The sequence below is a fragment of the Erpetoichthys calabaricus genome, chromosome 2 (genome assembly GCF_900747795.2).
Source record: "Erpetoichthys calabaricus chromosome 2, fErpCal1.3, whole genome shotgun sequence".
NCBI classification, from domain to species: Eukaryota; Metazoa; Chordata; class Cladistia; order Polypteriformes; family Polypteridae; genus Erpetoichthys; species Erpetoichthys calabaricus.
The window spans coordinates 152,843,309-152,861,453 of record NC_041395.2 but is presented as its reverse complement, the minus strand read 5'-3'; the positions used below and the strand labels follow the sequence as shown (position 1 = coordinate 152,861,453).

Genomic DNA, 18,145 nt, shown 5'->3' with positions numbered 1-18,145 from the left:
GTGTTCACGATAATTTTTAGCTTCTGATGTTTGCTGTGTAAGAAGCTGTTGTAAAGACACAGGTGGCTCCCGCAAGGGTGGTAAAGCTACTTTACCGTTGTGGCAGCACCTCAAATACTTGTTGGATGTATTACGTTCAGCAGGCCAGTATAGTGCGTGACATGGAAGACGACGGAATAGGAATCGAGAAATGCCGTGCTGGCTGCGTGTGAGCGGGACCAGTTTTGAAGTGGAAGCAGGACGAACTAGAAGAGAAATATATATGAGATCATTATACATTTACTGCATTTTTGATAATTACGATTTGTCAGTCTGGTCTGCTTTTACTATATTTGATTATTCTTGAATGTTTTCTTTTCTCCCTTAGATAACGTTGCTTCAAATGGAGCACAATTTTGATATTGTAAGTAAATATTATATTTTGGTTTTTATATTAAGATATTTTGCATTTGAAGTGTTGGTATTGTCTGATGACCTTATCTCAGTACATTCATGCCATACCATTTGCTCATTAGTGAGTTTGAGAATAACATATACAGGCTTCCACCACTTTATGAAGTAAATCTATTCCTGTTAATCCCTTCATAAAGTGAATTTCTGTAATGTGAACTTGTTTTTTCTTTTAAATGAATGGTAATTACATTTTAAGTGTTCTCTGGGCCCCAGTTGTGTTTAAATAACACCAAAACATTCAAACATTGACAGCATTAGTTCAGTAATGACACAAGTCGTCAAAACAAACCTCAGTGAGACTTGGCTCTTTATTAAATTCTGTTTATTAAAACTGTATGTATGATTTTTCACATCGCTTGAAATTCAAAGAAATTCTTGGGCTACTTGGGTTTATTCAACTATTTCATGTTGTGTTTAGCAATCATAATGTGCGAAGAACTTGTGAGCATCACCCATCACAAGCTGAGCTAACCATAGCTCTGCCCCATTCAGCAGGCTCTCACAACGACAGTCTGTTAATGCATCATCAGCTATTAGGGTGACTGAAACTGTGCATCACCAGCATTTAGTCATGTTGTGCTCCATGGCTGTAGTAAGGTATGCTTGTGATGACTTTAAAGATGACTGGATGTTCATTCTAGCAATGCACATTTGAAAATTTTGCTAGCTTCATTACAACAAAAAATGTGCTGCTTTGTGGTTTGTAAATCAAAAAGGGTACTAAGACTATTTGTATATGTGAGTTTTTATAAAGTAGTTGTTTGTAATTCAGGAGAAGTCTTAGTTTGTTTTAGTTCTGAAAGTATATTTTTGTGTTTTTCTTTTTTTTTATGAAAAATTGATTTTTTTTTTTGAATTTTATCTGCTTTATGTTAGCCTAGCAGCAGATTAATTTAAAATACTTTTATCTTTTGCCCTACATTTACAACGTACTTTCAATGTCTTTCCTCTGTATTTGTGTTTGTCTGAACCTCTCTTCACCAGCACTCCCGTTCTTGAGTGCATTCCCGTAAAGCCTGCTTCTTAGACTCTTTTATGAGGCACCTTTCTCACCTCCAGTAGGTTTTTATGCTTTGTCTTTGAAAGCGAGTCTCTCAATGTGTACCTTTACTCCTCCTTGTGCATCTCACACTTGCACTCCCTCTTTCATCATGTCACTAAAGCCAAACTGACTAATCACTTAGTGTTTTATTAAATTGGTAAATATTTTCTTCCATGTGAGGTCTTCATTAGTTAACCTGAGCAAAATTCTCAAAGCTGAAAAAACCAAGGATAATATAAAGGTCTTGTTGAAGAAGTAAAATAAATTTTTTCTAATGGTTCACTGTAATTTTCTTAGTAAAATTATTAAGTGTTTGAGCTGTCATTACCATTTAAAGAAATTTGTTTCTTATCATATAGATTTTGATATGTAAACAAATGTATTACTTTTAACAGATGAATCATGCGTCCAGGGCTTTGACGTACATGATGGAGGCACTTCCTAGGTCTTCGGCAGTAGTGGTTGATGCCATCCCAGTGTTCTTGGAAAAAGTAAGAAATTTTCTGATTTTGAGTTATTTTGATGACTAATTGCAAAGCAAAGCTCTGTTTGAAAAGAAAGAAAATACAGTTCAGGATTTACCATGGTACATTCATTAAAACATTTTTCTGTCTAGTGATTTTTTATTTTTCTTTTTTTACATTGTAAAATAATAGTGTATTTACTGTTCCCCAGCACAAGAAGAGTCAGTATGTCTTAGGTTAATCCTGCTTAAACAGAGTAAGTGAAATTCATATGAACAGTCAACCAGTGCTAACCCAAGCAGTAATATGTCTCCTCTTACAGTGGTTTTCAGATCCATTTAAAAAAAAATAAAAGTGATGTTACAGACAAAAAGACCTTTAAATTGCAGTCTAATATAATAAAAAGTGCTGACATTTCTACATGGTGTGACCGAAATGTATGCAAAAACCTTTAACTTGAGGTCTACAATGTGAACTTCAATAATGTCTGAATTGTTTGATTTGTAATTTTAAACTGTGAAGAAGAGGAGTAAATCAAGGAAAAATAATACATTTTATTTATATAGCACTTTCACCATCCTTAAGTCAAAAAATAATCTGAGAGGCACATTTACACTTAAATCTAAAGTAAAACTGTTTTTTCCATATGTGTTTTCATCAAATTTGAATGGATTATGCTATAACAATTAAGTTTATTTTATGTTGAAAGGTTTTTATATTCCCTTGAACATTAATGTAAGGTACATTTCTCTTAATGCTTTGTTTCTGTTAGCTGCAAGTCATTCAGTTCATTGATGTGGCAGAACAGGCATTGACTGCTCTCGAAATGCTTTCACGTAGACACAGCAAGGCAATCTTGCAGGCTGTAAGTATTTGATTTAAAAGTTTACCCAGTTGTTTACTGGGTAAGAGATGTACGTAATAAAATTGCAGTTTTCTTTCAAGATTTATTCTAATCTTCAAAAATGTATTTATAGTTAACTACATTGTTTTAATCATAGTTACTATATCTGATGTTTATTTAATTCTGAAAGGTTAACAATACTGTATTACTAATTTAAACAATTATTGTATTTTTGGTGCTTGTGTGATTTTAGTTTTCAAAAATGCATTACAATAACTATTTAGACCGGTCTGTGCATCTGTAATAAGTAAATTAAGTATTACAAATCATACTTGTCAGTGTCCTGTTGCAAAACTGCAAATAACAACATTTCTGTTTGTAATGCAATGAGTATGTAGTAATTTATGTCTGTGTAATTTTATGACCATTTCTTGAAGACATTTTCAATTTCTTTCTTACATGCTACATATTCATCTTTTCCTCTGAATGTACTGTTAAAACATAATAGTAAAACTAAACGTGAGCAGTTTAGTTTTTGTTATGCTGTAAATTAGAGTGTGAAATTGCCAAATATTAACACTGTTTTTCCACCATTACAGGGAGGCTTGGCAGATTGCTTGTTGTATCTGGAATTCTTTAGCATTAATGCTCAGAGAAATGCACTGGCTATTGCAGCAAATTGTTGCCAGAGTATTACCCCTGATGAGTTCCATTTTGTTTCTGATTCACTGCCTTTACTTACCCAAAGGCTGACTCACCAGGTAACTTACATTTATTAAAATCTGCTTGTAAATGGTGCATGATCCTCAATATAAAAATATTAGCTACCAAGGATATCCTACAATGTGCAAGTAAGTAGTTGCTTCTTTGCCTCGTGCTGAATATATTTTTTCCTGTTAAACTTGGATGTAAAAGATGACAAAGTAACATTTAAAAAAAAAATCTTCAATTGGCAGATATTTTACCTGTTAACTTCTTGTTGTTAAACAGTTGTTTATTTATTTATAAAACCTCATAAAGCTGGTCCCACGAAAAACAAACTATGAAATTTAAGAAACTCTGTAGTGTTTAGTAAGGTGAAATCTTGAGGAAATAATGTCCCTGTTTTTCTCTGTGGGTTGTAAATGTTAAGAGAAAATGTGACATCCATTAGAATTAAATTACAATAGCAAGAATTCCTGCTTTTTAAGTTGTGCAATAGAAAAACAAGCATGTGTATATTATGCACATGGTGGCTAGGTTTCAGCATTTTGTAAAGCTTATTACCATTTCAGAAACCTCGCATTCCCTTGATAAAATACACTTGTAATGAGTTTTTGTGTAGCAAGTCCTTGTTCAGCTCAGTTTAGCTGAACCTAGATTACCTTAAAAGAACCCCGGTACTCATTGTGAATGTTCCCAAAAGTAGCCTGCCTCTTTGGGTCTCATATTTTGAGAATGTTCTATTTCTGTGTTCTTATTGGAATTAAATTTTTGCTAATCTTTCAACAGTGTTTGATATGCTTACAGAAGTATTTGGAGCAAATATCATATGAGGTTTAACTTCTTAATGTAAATGATCACTGCAGATTATTCATTACCTTGGGTGCACATTGCCTTGTCTTGCTGAACTGGAAGTTGATCCTAATGTGTCTGTTAGAGGTGTAGTTCATTTATTGTAAAGCAAAACATGAAACCAGTAAAAAAAAAAAAAAAATATCAAAAAAGAAGATAAATGTTTTACTGCTACCTTTTTACATTAGAGTCATGTTAATATCTGTAGAACATGATATATCCAATGACTTCCTTTCGACTGATTGTATGAGAATAAAGCTTTTCTCAGTGTAGCTCTTGAGTAATTTAATGTTTTCAGATTAATTTTTTTTGATTAAAAAAATCCAACTTTGTTTTGTAGGATAAGAAATCTGTTGAAAGCACTTGCCTTTGTTTTGCCCGCCTTGTAGACAACTTCCAGCATGAAGAGGTAATTTAAATACATAATAAATATATATATATATTTTTTTTTAGTTTATAGGTACACTTCTGAAAATACTTATTGGCTTTATTTCATTTTCTGATTATTTAAAGATATCCTATGAAAGTTACAAGTAATGACTTCTGTTTTATAAAAGGTAGTTTACAGATTTACAAAAAAAGAAGTGTCAAACAGTGGGTGAATTAAATGGCATTTAAGTTTAAATTATTGTGTATTACAGAACTTGCTACAACAGGTTGCATCAAAAGATTTGTTAACCAATATTCAGCAGCTTTTGGTAGTGACTCCTCCTATTTTGAGCTCGGGCATGTTCATCATGGTTGTCCGCATGTTTTCTCTGATGTGTTCTAATTGTCCTTCTCTGGCTGTACAACTTATGAAGCAAAGTGAGTATACAAGTTTTTATCCTTTCTAATTTTATGATGTAGAATTAAGTCTGGATATGCTTGAATTTAAGTTTTTTTTTATGTATGTATGTATGTATTCTATCCTGGGTGTGACGTTAAACTGAATCTGGCCCTGCAAGCGATCCACCAACTTGCAGGGAAATCATGGGGGTTGGTGGCAGGATTGGCACTCCAGCCACTGTTATATAAAAAAAAAAAAAAAAACTTCACACAGCTCCGAGATGACAGAAAGGACTCATTTTTGCTCTCCGCTGGAGTAGCTCTGGCTGCTCGCATCATGAAGGGGATGGGGGAAAGCCCTCAGGAACCCCTGTAAAACACTGCAGTTGTGACCCACTGGGGTGGCTACTTTGAGCAGTTGTTCAAAGCTGATCCTCCGGCTAGGACGTTGGATATCTCTGGGTCCACGGTCCTTGGGGCCGGTCCTCCAATTAGCTGTGAACCACCCAATCTCAGAGATTGCACAGGTAGTGAACCATCTTAGGGGAGGAAAGGCTGCAGGGATCTGTGGTATCCGGGGTGAACTTCTCCAGGCAGGTGGTAAGGCTGTCCTCCTGGCATTGCAAGCAAACTTTGCTTCCATTTGGGAGACTGGCATCATCCCAACTGACTGGAAAACGGGACTTGTCGTTCCTTACTGGAAAGGGAAGGTTGATAGCCTGGACTGCAGCAACTACAGGGGGATAACACGGCTCTCGGTGCTGGATAAGGTCCTTGCTAAGGTTGTCCTCAACAGGATCTGTGATCACTTGCTCACCTACCAGCGACTGGAACAGTCTGGTTTTACTTTTAAAAAGTCTACCATCGACTGCATCCTAGCACTGAGGGTTCTCATGGAGAGCAAATGCGAATATCGGCAGAGTTTCTTTGCAGCCTTTGTTGATTTTTGTAAAGCGTTCGATTCAGTTGATTGAGCTGCCCTGTGGTACATCCTGAGGGTTCGCAGGATCACCTCAAGGTTGCTAGATATCATGGCCGGCCTGTACACTGGTACTGTGAGTGCTGTGCAGAGAGAAGGCAGAACCTCTGCATTTTTCCCAGTTGATTCTGGGGTTCGTCAGGGGTGTGTTCTTGTGTTCAATGCTTGTATGAACTGGATGTTGGGCAAGGTCGTGGGGTCCAGCAGCTGTGGGGCATCTGTTGGTGAAGAAAGATTCGTGGATCTGGAGTTTGCTGATGATGCTGTGATCTTCACGGAGTCAATGGAGGCTCTGATCAGGTCTCTTGAGAGACTGAGCGAGGAGTCTGTGTCTGGGCTTGCGAGTGACCTGGATAAAAACCAAGATCCAGGCCTTTAATGATGTCTTGGGCACAACCATCAGCAGTGTGTCTGTTTACTGAGAGAGTGTTGGCCTTGTCAAGAGGTTTACTTACCTTGGCAGTGCCATTCATGTCTCTGGTGACTTTTCCTATGAAGTCCGTAAACGGATTGGGAGAGCATGGGTGGTCATGAGGTCGCTGAAAAGTGTTGTGTGGTAGGGAATCTATTCCTGGATGGGTTTATCCATTCCCGGGAGTTCGGGAATCCCGCATGTCATTTCTGGGAATCCCAGGCTCCCGGGAATGACACAGTGCATGGGCACCTCACATGTGAACGGTTTTAGAATGAGCGACATTTATTTTTAATAAAACTACTGTAATATGTTGACACCAATAAAAGACTAACCTTAACTACAAGCAGTTCATGCTGTCATATAAGTACATGTATCTAGTTAGTTGCTGTAATAAGAGCGTAGAAAGCACAACGTGTCGAGCGTGTGGTCGTCCAGGCGAGAGCGCACCCTCGTGCAGAGTACGCCAGCCTCTGAGAAAGCACGCTCTGCCTCCACTGAAGTAGGCGGCACAGTCATCAGATACCGATACACTTGTTCTAAACAATGCCCGCACTTGCCATTGCTCTGAAACACCGCCGTTTCAGCTTTTACTGATGCATCCAGTTTCTTGTCATCATTCTTTGATGGCAAGTTTCTTAGCACAGATAATGCGGATGCAACAGACTGACGCATTGCAATTTCAAGTTGCTGTTCAAAGCTGTCAACAGCACAGACGTCAATGAACTCTGCCCCGTCCTGGCATTTGTGCGCTGCAAAGTGCAGACTCCTCCCAGTCCACTGTGCTCAGTCAGCCAGGAGATTGACTGCTGCTCATCTGTTGTTGACTGAATTAATCGGCAACACATTACACCGTGGGCCAAAAAACCGTGCCACTTAATTATTTTCAACTATAACTCTTATTATTTCTTGATCTATTTTTACACTTCTACACACTATATATGTGATCTTGGCCGTTCCCATTTTCCCGGGAATTACAGCAGTTTCATTCCCGGGAATATGAGAATGAAAAATGTCCGGGAATCCCGGGCTCCTGGTAATCGGGATGGATTCCCTAGTGTGTGGCGCTCCCAATATCTATGCAAAAGGATGAAGGTCCAAATCTTTAGAGTCCTGGGCCCAGTTGTTCAAACTATTTTAATCGGAATAAAAATGATCTGGATTTTGAAATCCCTTGTTTTGCTATCCAGGATCTGGTAATTCATTTTACTTTCATGCTGGTTTTTCAAAGCAACACTAGATTGGATCACTATTATCCAGATACAGAATATTAAGGATTACCAAATCCGGTTTACTAGTGCTTTAAATGGAACCCACAGTGTAGCCTACTGGCTATGTAAAGAACAACAGGCGGACCAAAAATACCAGTAGCCAAATAGCCTTCATGTGTGTTACTTGGAAGAAACAGAAAACACCACAATAAACAAATGCTTTTCAATTTCTTTTATAAACAGCCAGATTCCATTTCAATCTCGCAAGAATAAATGAATGAATGACTGAAAGAATAAAATATTTCCCCACATATGCACTGTGGTTATTTTTATATAATCGTAAAACAAAAAAGTCAAATAGTCAACAAAATAAGGAACATTTACAGTTCCTCATTGGTACAGAGACCAGGGGCCTCATGTATAACGCCGTGCGTAGAACTCACACTATAACATGGCGTAAGCACAAAAGCAGGATTGTGTGTACGCACAGAAAAATCCAGATGCAGGAATCTGTGCGCACGCAAACTTTCACGTTCTTCCACTACATAAATCCCGATCAGCGTGAAAAGTAACGTACGTGCACGCGCCTTCTGTCCCGCCCCAACTCCTCCCAGAATTACGCCTCTTTGAATATGCAAATCAATATAAATAGCCTTCTGTGAAAAGACAATGGGAAAAGCACAGGGGAAAATATAAGAATTTCAGCGAATACCAAGTGGAGGTAAAGGAAAAACGTACTATTTGTTGGTGTAAACAGTGGTATAATCAACAAAAGAAAGTTGATCGAGTGACAGAGTGTCGGAGAAACTCGAAAGATCAAAGTCGCACAGTGCCCGAAATAAAAAAGAAATCACATATCAAAGTCGCTGTGAAAAGGCAAGTCGTAACCCACCGTCTGAGTGTCATATGAAAGCTTATTAGGGTACAGAGAAAAAATAAAGGCTTACAGTGGGGAAAAAAGCACGGAATGTCAACTTTAATCTCGAAATTTCCACTTTAATCACGTAGTTTATTTTGCCATTAAAGTAGAACATCATAAACTTCATCTTAAAACCGTTTATTTTACTAGTTTCTCAAGTAGCACGTTAAATGCTTTGTTCTGTATTTGATCTTCTATGTGTGTGAATCACTACGTGCTTCCGTTCTTTCTCTTTCTCCGACAGGACACAGAATCCATTACATTCGAGATATTACAGCTCTCTGAATAATTAAAATACTGAGATGTATACGTGATATCATTTTCATGATGATAGAAATGAAAGCATGTTATTAAAAATGGGAACACGGTGGCGCAGTGCTTGTTCATATCTCATGCAAGAGGCTTGCGCGCCATGCGCGACCTTCGATGAAATAATTTATTACAGAAGTACTGCCTCTTTCAAACGTACTAACCTCCAATTCCTCTACTTACTTTGCTTTCTCCAAATACCCAATCGCCACACAATCAGCTCTGTAATAGACGTTAAGCCATCTGTAAGCTTAGAACGCCGATTCTTCAAAACTTTTAAGGAACATTGAAATATCTTCGTAGTACATGTTTAATTATTCTATTTGTCTATCCTTCCAGTGTCGCGTCAGCACCAGCAATAATACAGCGCAAGGCAGGAGCTATCCGTGAACTAGCTAGCGCTGTGGCAGCGTGACCTCACATGTTTAATTAATAACAATACAGATTATTTAAATGAAGTTAAAGTTTTATCTGTATACTATAAGCAACATATTTTGCTGCATTTCATCTTAAAAATGATATTGTCATCATACGCGCTTTATAAAGTGGCGCAGGTTGTGCAATATTATAACTGTAGTGTAAGTTTACAGTGAGGTAATTGTACTTATAAGTACAAACAGTTCTACAAGGAGCACTTGATGGACTGATTGAGTACGTTTATAGTTCTTGGGATGAAACTGTTTCTGAAACGCGAGGTCTGTACAGGAAAGGCTTTGATGTTTTTTTGCCGTGGTTGAGGTAGTGTGTAGCCTACTTGAAACTGTATATCGATAATTCTCTTTCCGATCAATTGCTGCTGTGATTCCCCACTCAGATACAGTGATATAAATACTCCGAGTGGTGCAGTGAGAGTAATATGGAAAAAGATGATCCGCAGTGGCAACCCTTAACGGGAGCAGCTGAAAGAAGAAGATGATGAAGTGAGAGTAACAACGCTAAAGCAGTTATGGTATTTGGAATACTATGGCTATTCCCTGGACCATTATATTTCTACAGGTTAATTACAATCAGATGCATTACACTAATAAACAATATGCAGTTAGTTTCAGTGTATTTATAAAGCTGCGTCAGGAACATGGGTCTAAGAAAGAAAGGGTGACCACACAGGAACAGTAGCATTGCTTTGACGCTGGGTGCCGCCAGTCTGCAAAACCGAGCGGAGAAATTGCGTATGCCAGGGTATGAGGTACCGTGGAAATGTGCATGGCTTTATGCCAAGTTTAGGTTTTGTACATCGCGATTTGAGCGTGGAAACATTCGTACGCAACATTTCTGTGCGTACACACCGTTTATACATGAGGCCCCAGCTCTTTCAATTTCTGCTTTTAAGAGTTGGATTTCCATTCTGACTTTAGTTTGTTGTAGTTGGGTAAGGAGGAGTTGTTCCTTTGCCAGAAGAATCTGCACTTCTGCTCTTTCAGCAGGTTTGGAGAATACTTACGCTTTCATTTTAAAGGTTCTGTGACAACAGCTGGCTCTGTGAGGATCCACTTTCTTCCTCAACCACTTGACTGAGATTGAGGACAAATATTTCCTCTTCATTAGGAGGACCAGGCCCACCCTCCTCTGTAACTGTGGGCTCACCATCGACTTCAACACCATCAATTCCATGCAGAGCTTCTGATTTGTCACCACCAATAATTTCAAGGACAATGTCAGTATACTCACCCCTCTTGAAAGGCTTGTTACCCGTTGTGGGGTTTTTGGCCTCAGCAAGGTCCTTTGTTGCCTTGGCTTTAAGGTTCTTCCATCTTAATATGACTTGTTTTGTGGTCCTTTTCTGATCAGCCCCTATAGCATTCACATTCTTGGTGATGTCCTCCCAAATGTTCTGTTTGCATTTCTTGGTCACTTCTCTCCCCTTTAATGAACTGAAGCCTCCTACTATGGAGGAATAAATGCACCTAGCACCCTCCAACAGTGCATGGTTTTCTGCCACTGTGAAATTAGGCCCTTTTGAGTCCATGGTTCCATCTCTTTTGTGTAGCTAACACTGATTTTATAGGCCCTTTGCTTGACTGGGGTAATTCAACACATGACAAACCAGTCAGCTCGTTGTTGCTTAATTGGTGTGTGACCAAATAAATCCACCAATTTCTTACACACCTCGGTCATAGGTTTACAGAGGCATTGGCATGGCAGGTGTTGTTCATCGCTACCACAGGTTGGGAAGGAGAAAATACCATGAACGAATGTATGCTGAGTGTGTCAAACCACTTCCGCAATACACTACAGAGGAACTGTATGCCCGTTTTCGCGTTGGGAGGGAGGATATCAAGTACATTGCAGACCTTGTCAGGCCAAAGTTACAGCACAAAACCAAAAGGAGTCATGCTCTGTCTGTGGAGGAACAGTGCCTAATTGCAGTGCGCTTTTATGCCTCTGGGACTTTATACCAGGTTGTTGGTGACAATATGGGAGTGGACAAATCAACTATTAGTAATGTGGTAAAAGCTGTCTCAGTTGAATTGGCCAATCTGGTCAATGAATTTGTTTCATTTCCCAAGGATGACCAGATGACGCAAACAAAGCGAAGTTACTTACTTTTGGGGAACATGCCTAATACTATTGGTGTTATCGATTGTACTCGTGCACATTCAAGCGCCTCATGAAAGGGAGTGGCAGTATGTGAACCGAAAAGGGAGGCACAGCATCAATGTCCAACTTGTGGCCAACGCTGACCTCATCATCACAAACTGTGTTGTCAAGTGGCCAGGGTCTATCCATGATGCACGTATCCTACTATACATGCACTATACAGAAAGCTCCAGTCCAACCGACCAAATGGCATAATATTGGGAGACAGTGCTTATCCACTCCTACCATGGCTGATGACCCCTTTTCCAGTTGCAAACACACCCGAGCAGGCAGGCTTCAACTCTGCACATTGCAAAACAAGATGTGCAATTGAGCACTTAAATGGAGTCCTGAAGAGGCGCTTTGCATGCCTTAACTACTTGCGGGTGGAACCCAAGGTGGCATGCAATATAATACTAGCCTGTATTGTCTTTCATAACATTGCCACCAGGCGTAATGTTCCTCTTGATGACATACAGTGGTGTGAAAAACTATTTTCCCCCTTCCTGATTTCTTATTCTTTTGCATGTTTGTCACACAAAATGTTTCTGATCATCAAACACATTTAACCATTAGTCAAATATAACACAAGTAAACACAAAATGCAGTTTGTAAATGGTGGTTTTTATTATTTAGGGAGAAAAAAAATCCAAACCTACATGGCCCTGTGTGAAAAAGTAATTGCCCCCTGAACCTAATAACTGGTTGGGCCACCCTTAGCAGCAATAACTGCAATCAAGCGTTTGCGATAACTTGCAATGAGTCTTTTACAGTGCTCTGTAGGAATTTTGGCCCACTCATCTTTGCAAAATTGTTGTAATTCAGCTTTATTTGAGGGTTTTCTAGCATGAACCGCCTTTTTAAGGTCATGCCATAGCATCTCAATTGGATTCAGGTCAGGACTTTGACTAGGCCACTCCAAAGTCTTCATTTTGTTTTTCTTCAGCCATTCAGAGGTGGATTTGCTGGTGTGTTTTGGGTCATTGTCCTGTTGCAGCACCCAAGATCGCTTCAGCTTGAGTTGACGAACAGATGGCCGGACATTCTCCTTCAGGATATTTTGGTAGACAGTAGAATTCATGGTTCCATCTATCACAGCAAGCCTTCCAGGTCCTGAAGCAGCAAAACAACCCCAGACCATCACACTACCACCACCATATTTTACTGTTGGTATGATGTTCTTTTTCTGAAATGCTGTGTTCCTTTTACGCCAGATGTAACGGGACATTTGCCTTCCAAAAAGTTCAACTTTTGTCTCATCAGTCCACAAGGTATTTTCCCAAAAGTCTTGGCAATCATTGAGATGTTTCTTAGCAAAATTGAGACGAGCCCTAATGTTCTTTTTGCTTAACAGTGGTTTGCGTCTTGGAAATCTGCCATGCAGGCCGTTTTTGCCCAGTCTCTTTCTTATGGTGGAGTCGTGAACACTGACCTTAACTGAGGCAAGTGAGGCCTGCAGTTCTTTAGACGTTGTCCTGGGGTCTTTTGTGACCTCTCGGATGAGTCGTCTCTGCGCTCTTGGGGTAATTTTGGTCGGCCGGCCACTCCTGGGAAGGTTCACCACTGTTCCATGTTTTTGCCATTTGTGGATAATGGCTCTCACTGTGGTTCGCTGGAGTCCCAAAGCTTTAGAAATGGCTTTATAACCTTTACCAGACTGATAGATCTCAATTACTTCTGTTCTCATTTGTTCCTGAATTTCTTTGGATCTTGGCATGATGTCTAGCTTTTCAGGTGCTTTTGGTCTACTTCTCTGTGTCAGGCAGCTCCTATTTAAGTGATTTCTTGATTGAAACAGGTGTGGCATTAATCAGGCCTGGGGGTGGCTACGGAAATTGAACTCAGGTGTGATACACCACAGTTAGGTTATTTTTTAACAAGGGGGCAATTACATTTTCACACAGGGCCATGTAGGTTTGGATTTTTTTTCTCCCTAAATATTAAACACCATCATTTAAAAACTGCATTTTGTGTTTACTTGTGTTATATTTGACTAATGGTTAAATGTGTTTGATGATCAGAAACATTTTGTGTGACAAACATGCAAAAGAATAAGAAATCAGGAAGGGGGCAAATAGTTTTTCACACCACTGTATATGATGGACCTGAGCCTGATGAAGTGCAACCAGAGCAACCTCCAATGTTCGCTCCAAATGAGGGCCAGACTGGATGTGTAATCAGGGATGCAATTGTAAGACATTACTTCTGACTGATGACTTGAGTAATAGTAATTGTCATTTTCATTAAAATACAATGGACAGTAGAGATTTTTGAGCTTTGAGATTTCGAGTACTGATATTTCACAGGGATTTTTTTCCTTTGACTATACCAAAAGGCTTCATGTCTTATTCCCTACTTACATTGTCACTGTCCTAGTTCAACAATTGTACAAAATATAAATAGATGTATACATCACCTGCAAACATAGCTTTTTTGATAAATTTTCAAGTTTTATTTTATTGTGTACCAGAAATCCACACTGAATCCACCTCTGTGTTGGGATTAGGATTATCCTGATTTTTGGGATCAAATGTGTCGCAATTCATACACAAACTTTTGAACAACACAAAAAACTGTTTGATCCTGATTAAAACTGAGATTGGATTAGGTGATGTGATCTGATTCCAGAATCCCTCTTTTCCCTTTGAACAACCAATTTTCAAGATTCAATCCAATCTGATTACTTTTGAACAACTGGGGCCTAGTGCTTCCTGTCTTGCTATATGGTTGCGAGACATGGACGCTATCCAGTGACCTGAGACGAAGACTTGACTCCTTTGGTACTGTGTGTCTCCGGAAAATCCTTGGGTACCGTTGGTTTGACTTTGTGTCGAATGAGAGGTTGCTCATGGAGTCCCGAGGCTTGTTTCCCAGAGGGTGATCTGGCTCGTCAGATCCTCATTATTGGGTACCTGAGTGGCTGGACCAGGCCAAGGGGGTCGTCCATGTAACACCTGGTTGCGAGAGATAGAGGGTCATTTTCGGAGGGTGGGACTGGACTGCGTGTCTGCCTGGGGGGTTACCAACCGGGATCCCGAGTTGTTTCATTGTGTTGTGGGTGCAGCAATGCACTGTACCAGTGCATGCTCCCCAACTTGACATGTGTGTGTGTGTATATGTATATATATATATATATATATATATATATAAAATCTATTATAAAAAGAAATCCTGTCCCCTGTCCTGATAGTCTACGATACGTGATCTTCTCGAAAGATAATTTAAAGACCCGCGAGACGAAAGAGACCTGCCACGGTGCGTCTCATGGGAACATAGAACGAGAGTCTTGCAAGACACACCCTACTTACAAGCAATATCAAAAAAATACCAAATCAGTAGTGTAAAGGCAGTCATGCAGCACACACAGCTCCAGGGCTCTCAGTGCATATAAAGTGTATAAGGTCAGTACGGTAGAAATGAAATGAATAAGGTAGAAATAAAACGTTGACGATTAAACGAAGAAGAAAGAAAAGCGCGGAGAACAGAGACCCAAAAGCAATGGAGAGAAAAAAATGCTAAAAAGAAAAACAATAATCTCGGTTCAAATTTAGAAAATAAGGAACGTGATGATCAGTCCGGAACAAGTGAAATGGGAAAAAAAAAACACGTCCAGTCGGGCGCGGAGAAAAGAGACTCAAATGCGTTGAACAGAAAAAAGAGCAAAAAAGATTAATCGAGGTGCAAATTCAGAAAATAAGGAAAGGAATTATCAGCCTGGAACAAGTGGAATTGAAAAAAAGCACGTCCAATCCGGCTCAGAATTAAAAGACAACGAGTAAAAGAAAATGGAACTTCATAAAGATGTTTACAAATGTTGACGCTAAACACATGCAGAGCAGGTTAGAAACTATGAAACCAGGGAAATTAGAAAATCAAAAAAAAAAAAACCAGCACTATACACATGTGGAGAAAGCTGCGACAGCAGCTACCCCAACCGAACGCGAGCAGCGTTATACATCCTGCAACAAAGAATTCAACCACACCCATGGCCAGAAATAAAAGACAGGTATTGCTTTTACAACGTCACGTGTGACCAGGCAGTGAGCCATCATTTAAAACAAGTCAACAGACCTATATGCTAGCAGTTGTTGGATTGCTTTTGGCAGGCAAGCATCGTGTCCTCAGAGCTCTTAAAACAACGACATGCGACAGGCAGAAGATGCAGCTAGCAAGCAGCAAAAAGACAGCAAATGATTCAAAGGCATATCCTTAGTGTACGTTCAGCCGCAACACCCTTCACATCATGAGCAGTATTATACGTCCGGGAAGAAAGAGATGTATCCTTGCGCGGGGCAGGAAATAAAGAAACAAGTATTGTTTTTACAAAAGTTTTTAAAGTAAAAGTGAAAATAATGCATATGTAACAATTCACAAGAAAATAACAATCTTTTTAAATTGTAGATTTCCTGCCTAAGGTAAAGTCATCCCTGATGAATGGGGACGTGGTAATGAGGGGTCCTTTCATCAGATTAGCGCTATTTCAGATGTGGAATGGCAAAATCGGGGAGGCAGCTTGATGAATGAGGTCTCCAGGACTTAAAACAAATTCAAATCATATTATGTGATATCATCTAATGTGAAATTCTACTCCGTACTTATACTGTATTGAGGATTTATTCTGTTCTATGTATTGTACTGTACGGCTCAGAATTAAAAGACAATGAATAAAATGACAAAGTAGAACGTCATAATGATGCTTACAAACGTTGGCGCTAAATACATGCAGAGTAGGTTAGAGATTATGAAACCAGTGAAATTAGAAAGGCTCAAAAAAAAAAAGCACTATACACATGTGGAGAAAGTCAAAGGATATGAAAGTAGGAAAATTAGAAAATATAGAAAAAAAGTAAAGATCGCAGTAGCGCAAACAAACAAACTGCCTCATTTAACTATGCACCAGTCTAACTTTGGTTTTGCACAATAATTACTACACTATTGCACCTTAACACTTAATTCTACTTTATTCACATAATTTTACTTATTTATTATGTTCTACTATACTGTTATCTTTCGATCTATGACTTTTTGTTAATTTAACTGATATTCTTCTAACTTTGCAGTTTTTGATAAGCGGATCAGGATGCATTTCACTGCGTGTTGTCCTGTATAACTATGCATGTGACAAATAAAGAATCATGAGAATTTCAAAAACGGAGTTTACCGCACATGCATTTATTGGTTACTTTGTTCGTGTATATATATTTATCTGTCTGCTTATTTAAAAAGCTACATTTACCCCAGGAGTCAAAAACGTTCTGTCTAGCCCTTGTACAAAAACCTAGACAAAAACTGGGGTATCACCTTGGTAACCCCATTTACTTTTGGAACTGTGAGAGGAAAATAGCACGACTTTACAGACAGGAGTCCAATGCAGAACTCTACTTACTTTTTTACTTTGTAAAAAAAAATTATTAACTGCTGATGATGTAGATCGTTTTGTCTGTGCTGAAATTCCAAACAGAGAAACCTGTCCTGATCTCATTAAAAAGATTCAGCATACTGGGACTCGCAAGATTACAAATATTGTTTTTACAGAAGTTCTGAAATAAAAGTGCAACTAATGAAATAGCAGCAATTCAAAGAAAAAAAAATCTTAAAAGTGTGTATTCAGAAAACCAAACATGGGGTTGGCGAGCGAAGCGAGCAGGGGGCGAAGCCCCCTAGTATGTGTATATATATATATATATATATATATATATATATATATACAGTGGGTGCGGAAAGTATTCAGACCCCCTTCAATTTTTCACTCTTTGTCATATTGCAGCCATTTGCTAAAATCATTTAAATTAATTTTTTCCTTCATTAATGTACACACAGCACCCCATATTGACAGACAAAAAAAATAATTTTTGAAATTGTTGCAGATTTATTAAAAAAAGAAAAACTGAAATATCACATGGTCCTAAGTATTCAGACCCTTTGCTCAGTATTTAGTAGAAGCACCCTTTTGAGCTAATACAGCCATGAGTCTTCTTGGGAAAGATACAACAAGTTTTTCACACCTGGATTTGGGGATCCTCTGCCATTCCTCCTTGCAGATCCTCTCCAGTTCTGTCAGGTTGGATGGTAAACGTTGGTGGACAGCCATTTTTAGGTCTCTCCAGAGATGCTCAATTGGGTTTGTCAGGGCTCTGGCTGGGCCATTCAAGAACAGTCACAGAGTTGTTGTGAAGCCACTCCTTCGTTATTTTAGCTGTGTGCTTAGGGTCATTGTCTTGTTGGAAGGTAAACCTTCGACCCAGTCTGAGGTCCTTAGCACTCTGGGGAAGGTTTTTGTCCAGGATATCCCTGTACTTGGCCGCATTCATCTTTCCCTCGATTGCAACCAGTCGTCCTGACCCTGCAGCTGAAAAACACCCCCACAGCATGATGCTGCCACCGCCATGCTTCACTGTGGGGACTGTATTGGACAAGTGATGAGCAGTGCCTGGTTGTCTCCACACATACCACTTAGAATTAAGGCCAGAAAGTTCTATCTTGGTCTCATCAGACTAGAGAATCTTATTTCTCACCATCTCAGAGTCCTTCAGGTGTCTTTTAGCAAACTCCATGCGGGCTGTCATGTGTCTTGCACTGAGGAGAGGCTTCCGACAGGCCACTCTGCCATAAA

General features: G+C 39.2%; 1 protein-coding gene across 14 annotated transcripts in view; it reads left to right on the top strand.

Moving 5' to 3' along the window:
• trip12 (thyroid hormone receptor interactor 12) overlaps window positions 1–18,145 on the top strand; it is a 328,355-nt gene that overhangs the window by 190,198 nt on the left and 120,012 nt on the right. For all 14 annotated transcript variants that reach the window (XM_051923009.1, XM_028794650.2, XM_028794649.2 and 11 more), the window contains 6 exons: window positions 368–403; window positions 1,891–1,986; window positions 2,732–2,824; window positions 3,403–3,564; window positions 4,698–4,766; window positions 4,999–5,164. In XM_051923009.1, the coding sequence (XP_051778969.1) occupies window positions 368–403; window positions 1,891–1,986; window positions 2,732–2,824; window positions 3,403–3,564; window positions 4,698–4,766; window positions 4,999–5,164 (622 nt within the window). The remainder of the gene's footprint in view (window positions 1–367; window positions 404–1,890; window positions 1,987–2,731; window positions 2,825–3,402; window positions 3,565–4,697; window positions 4,767–4,998; window positions 5,165–18,145) is intronic.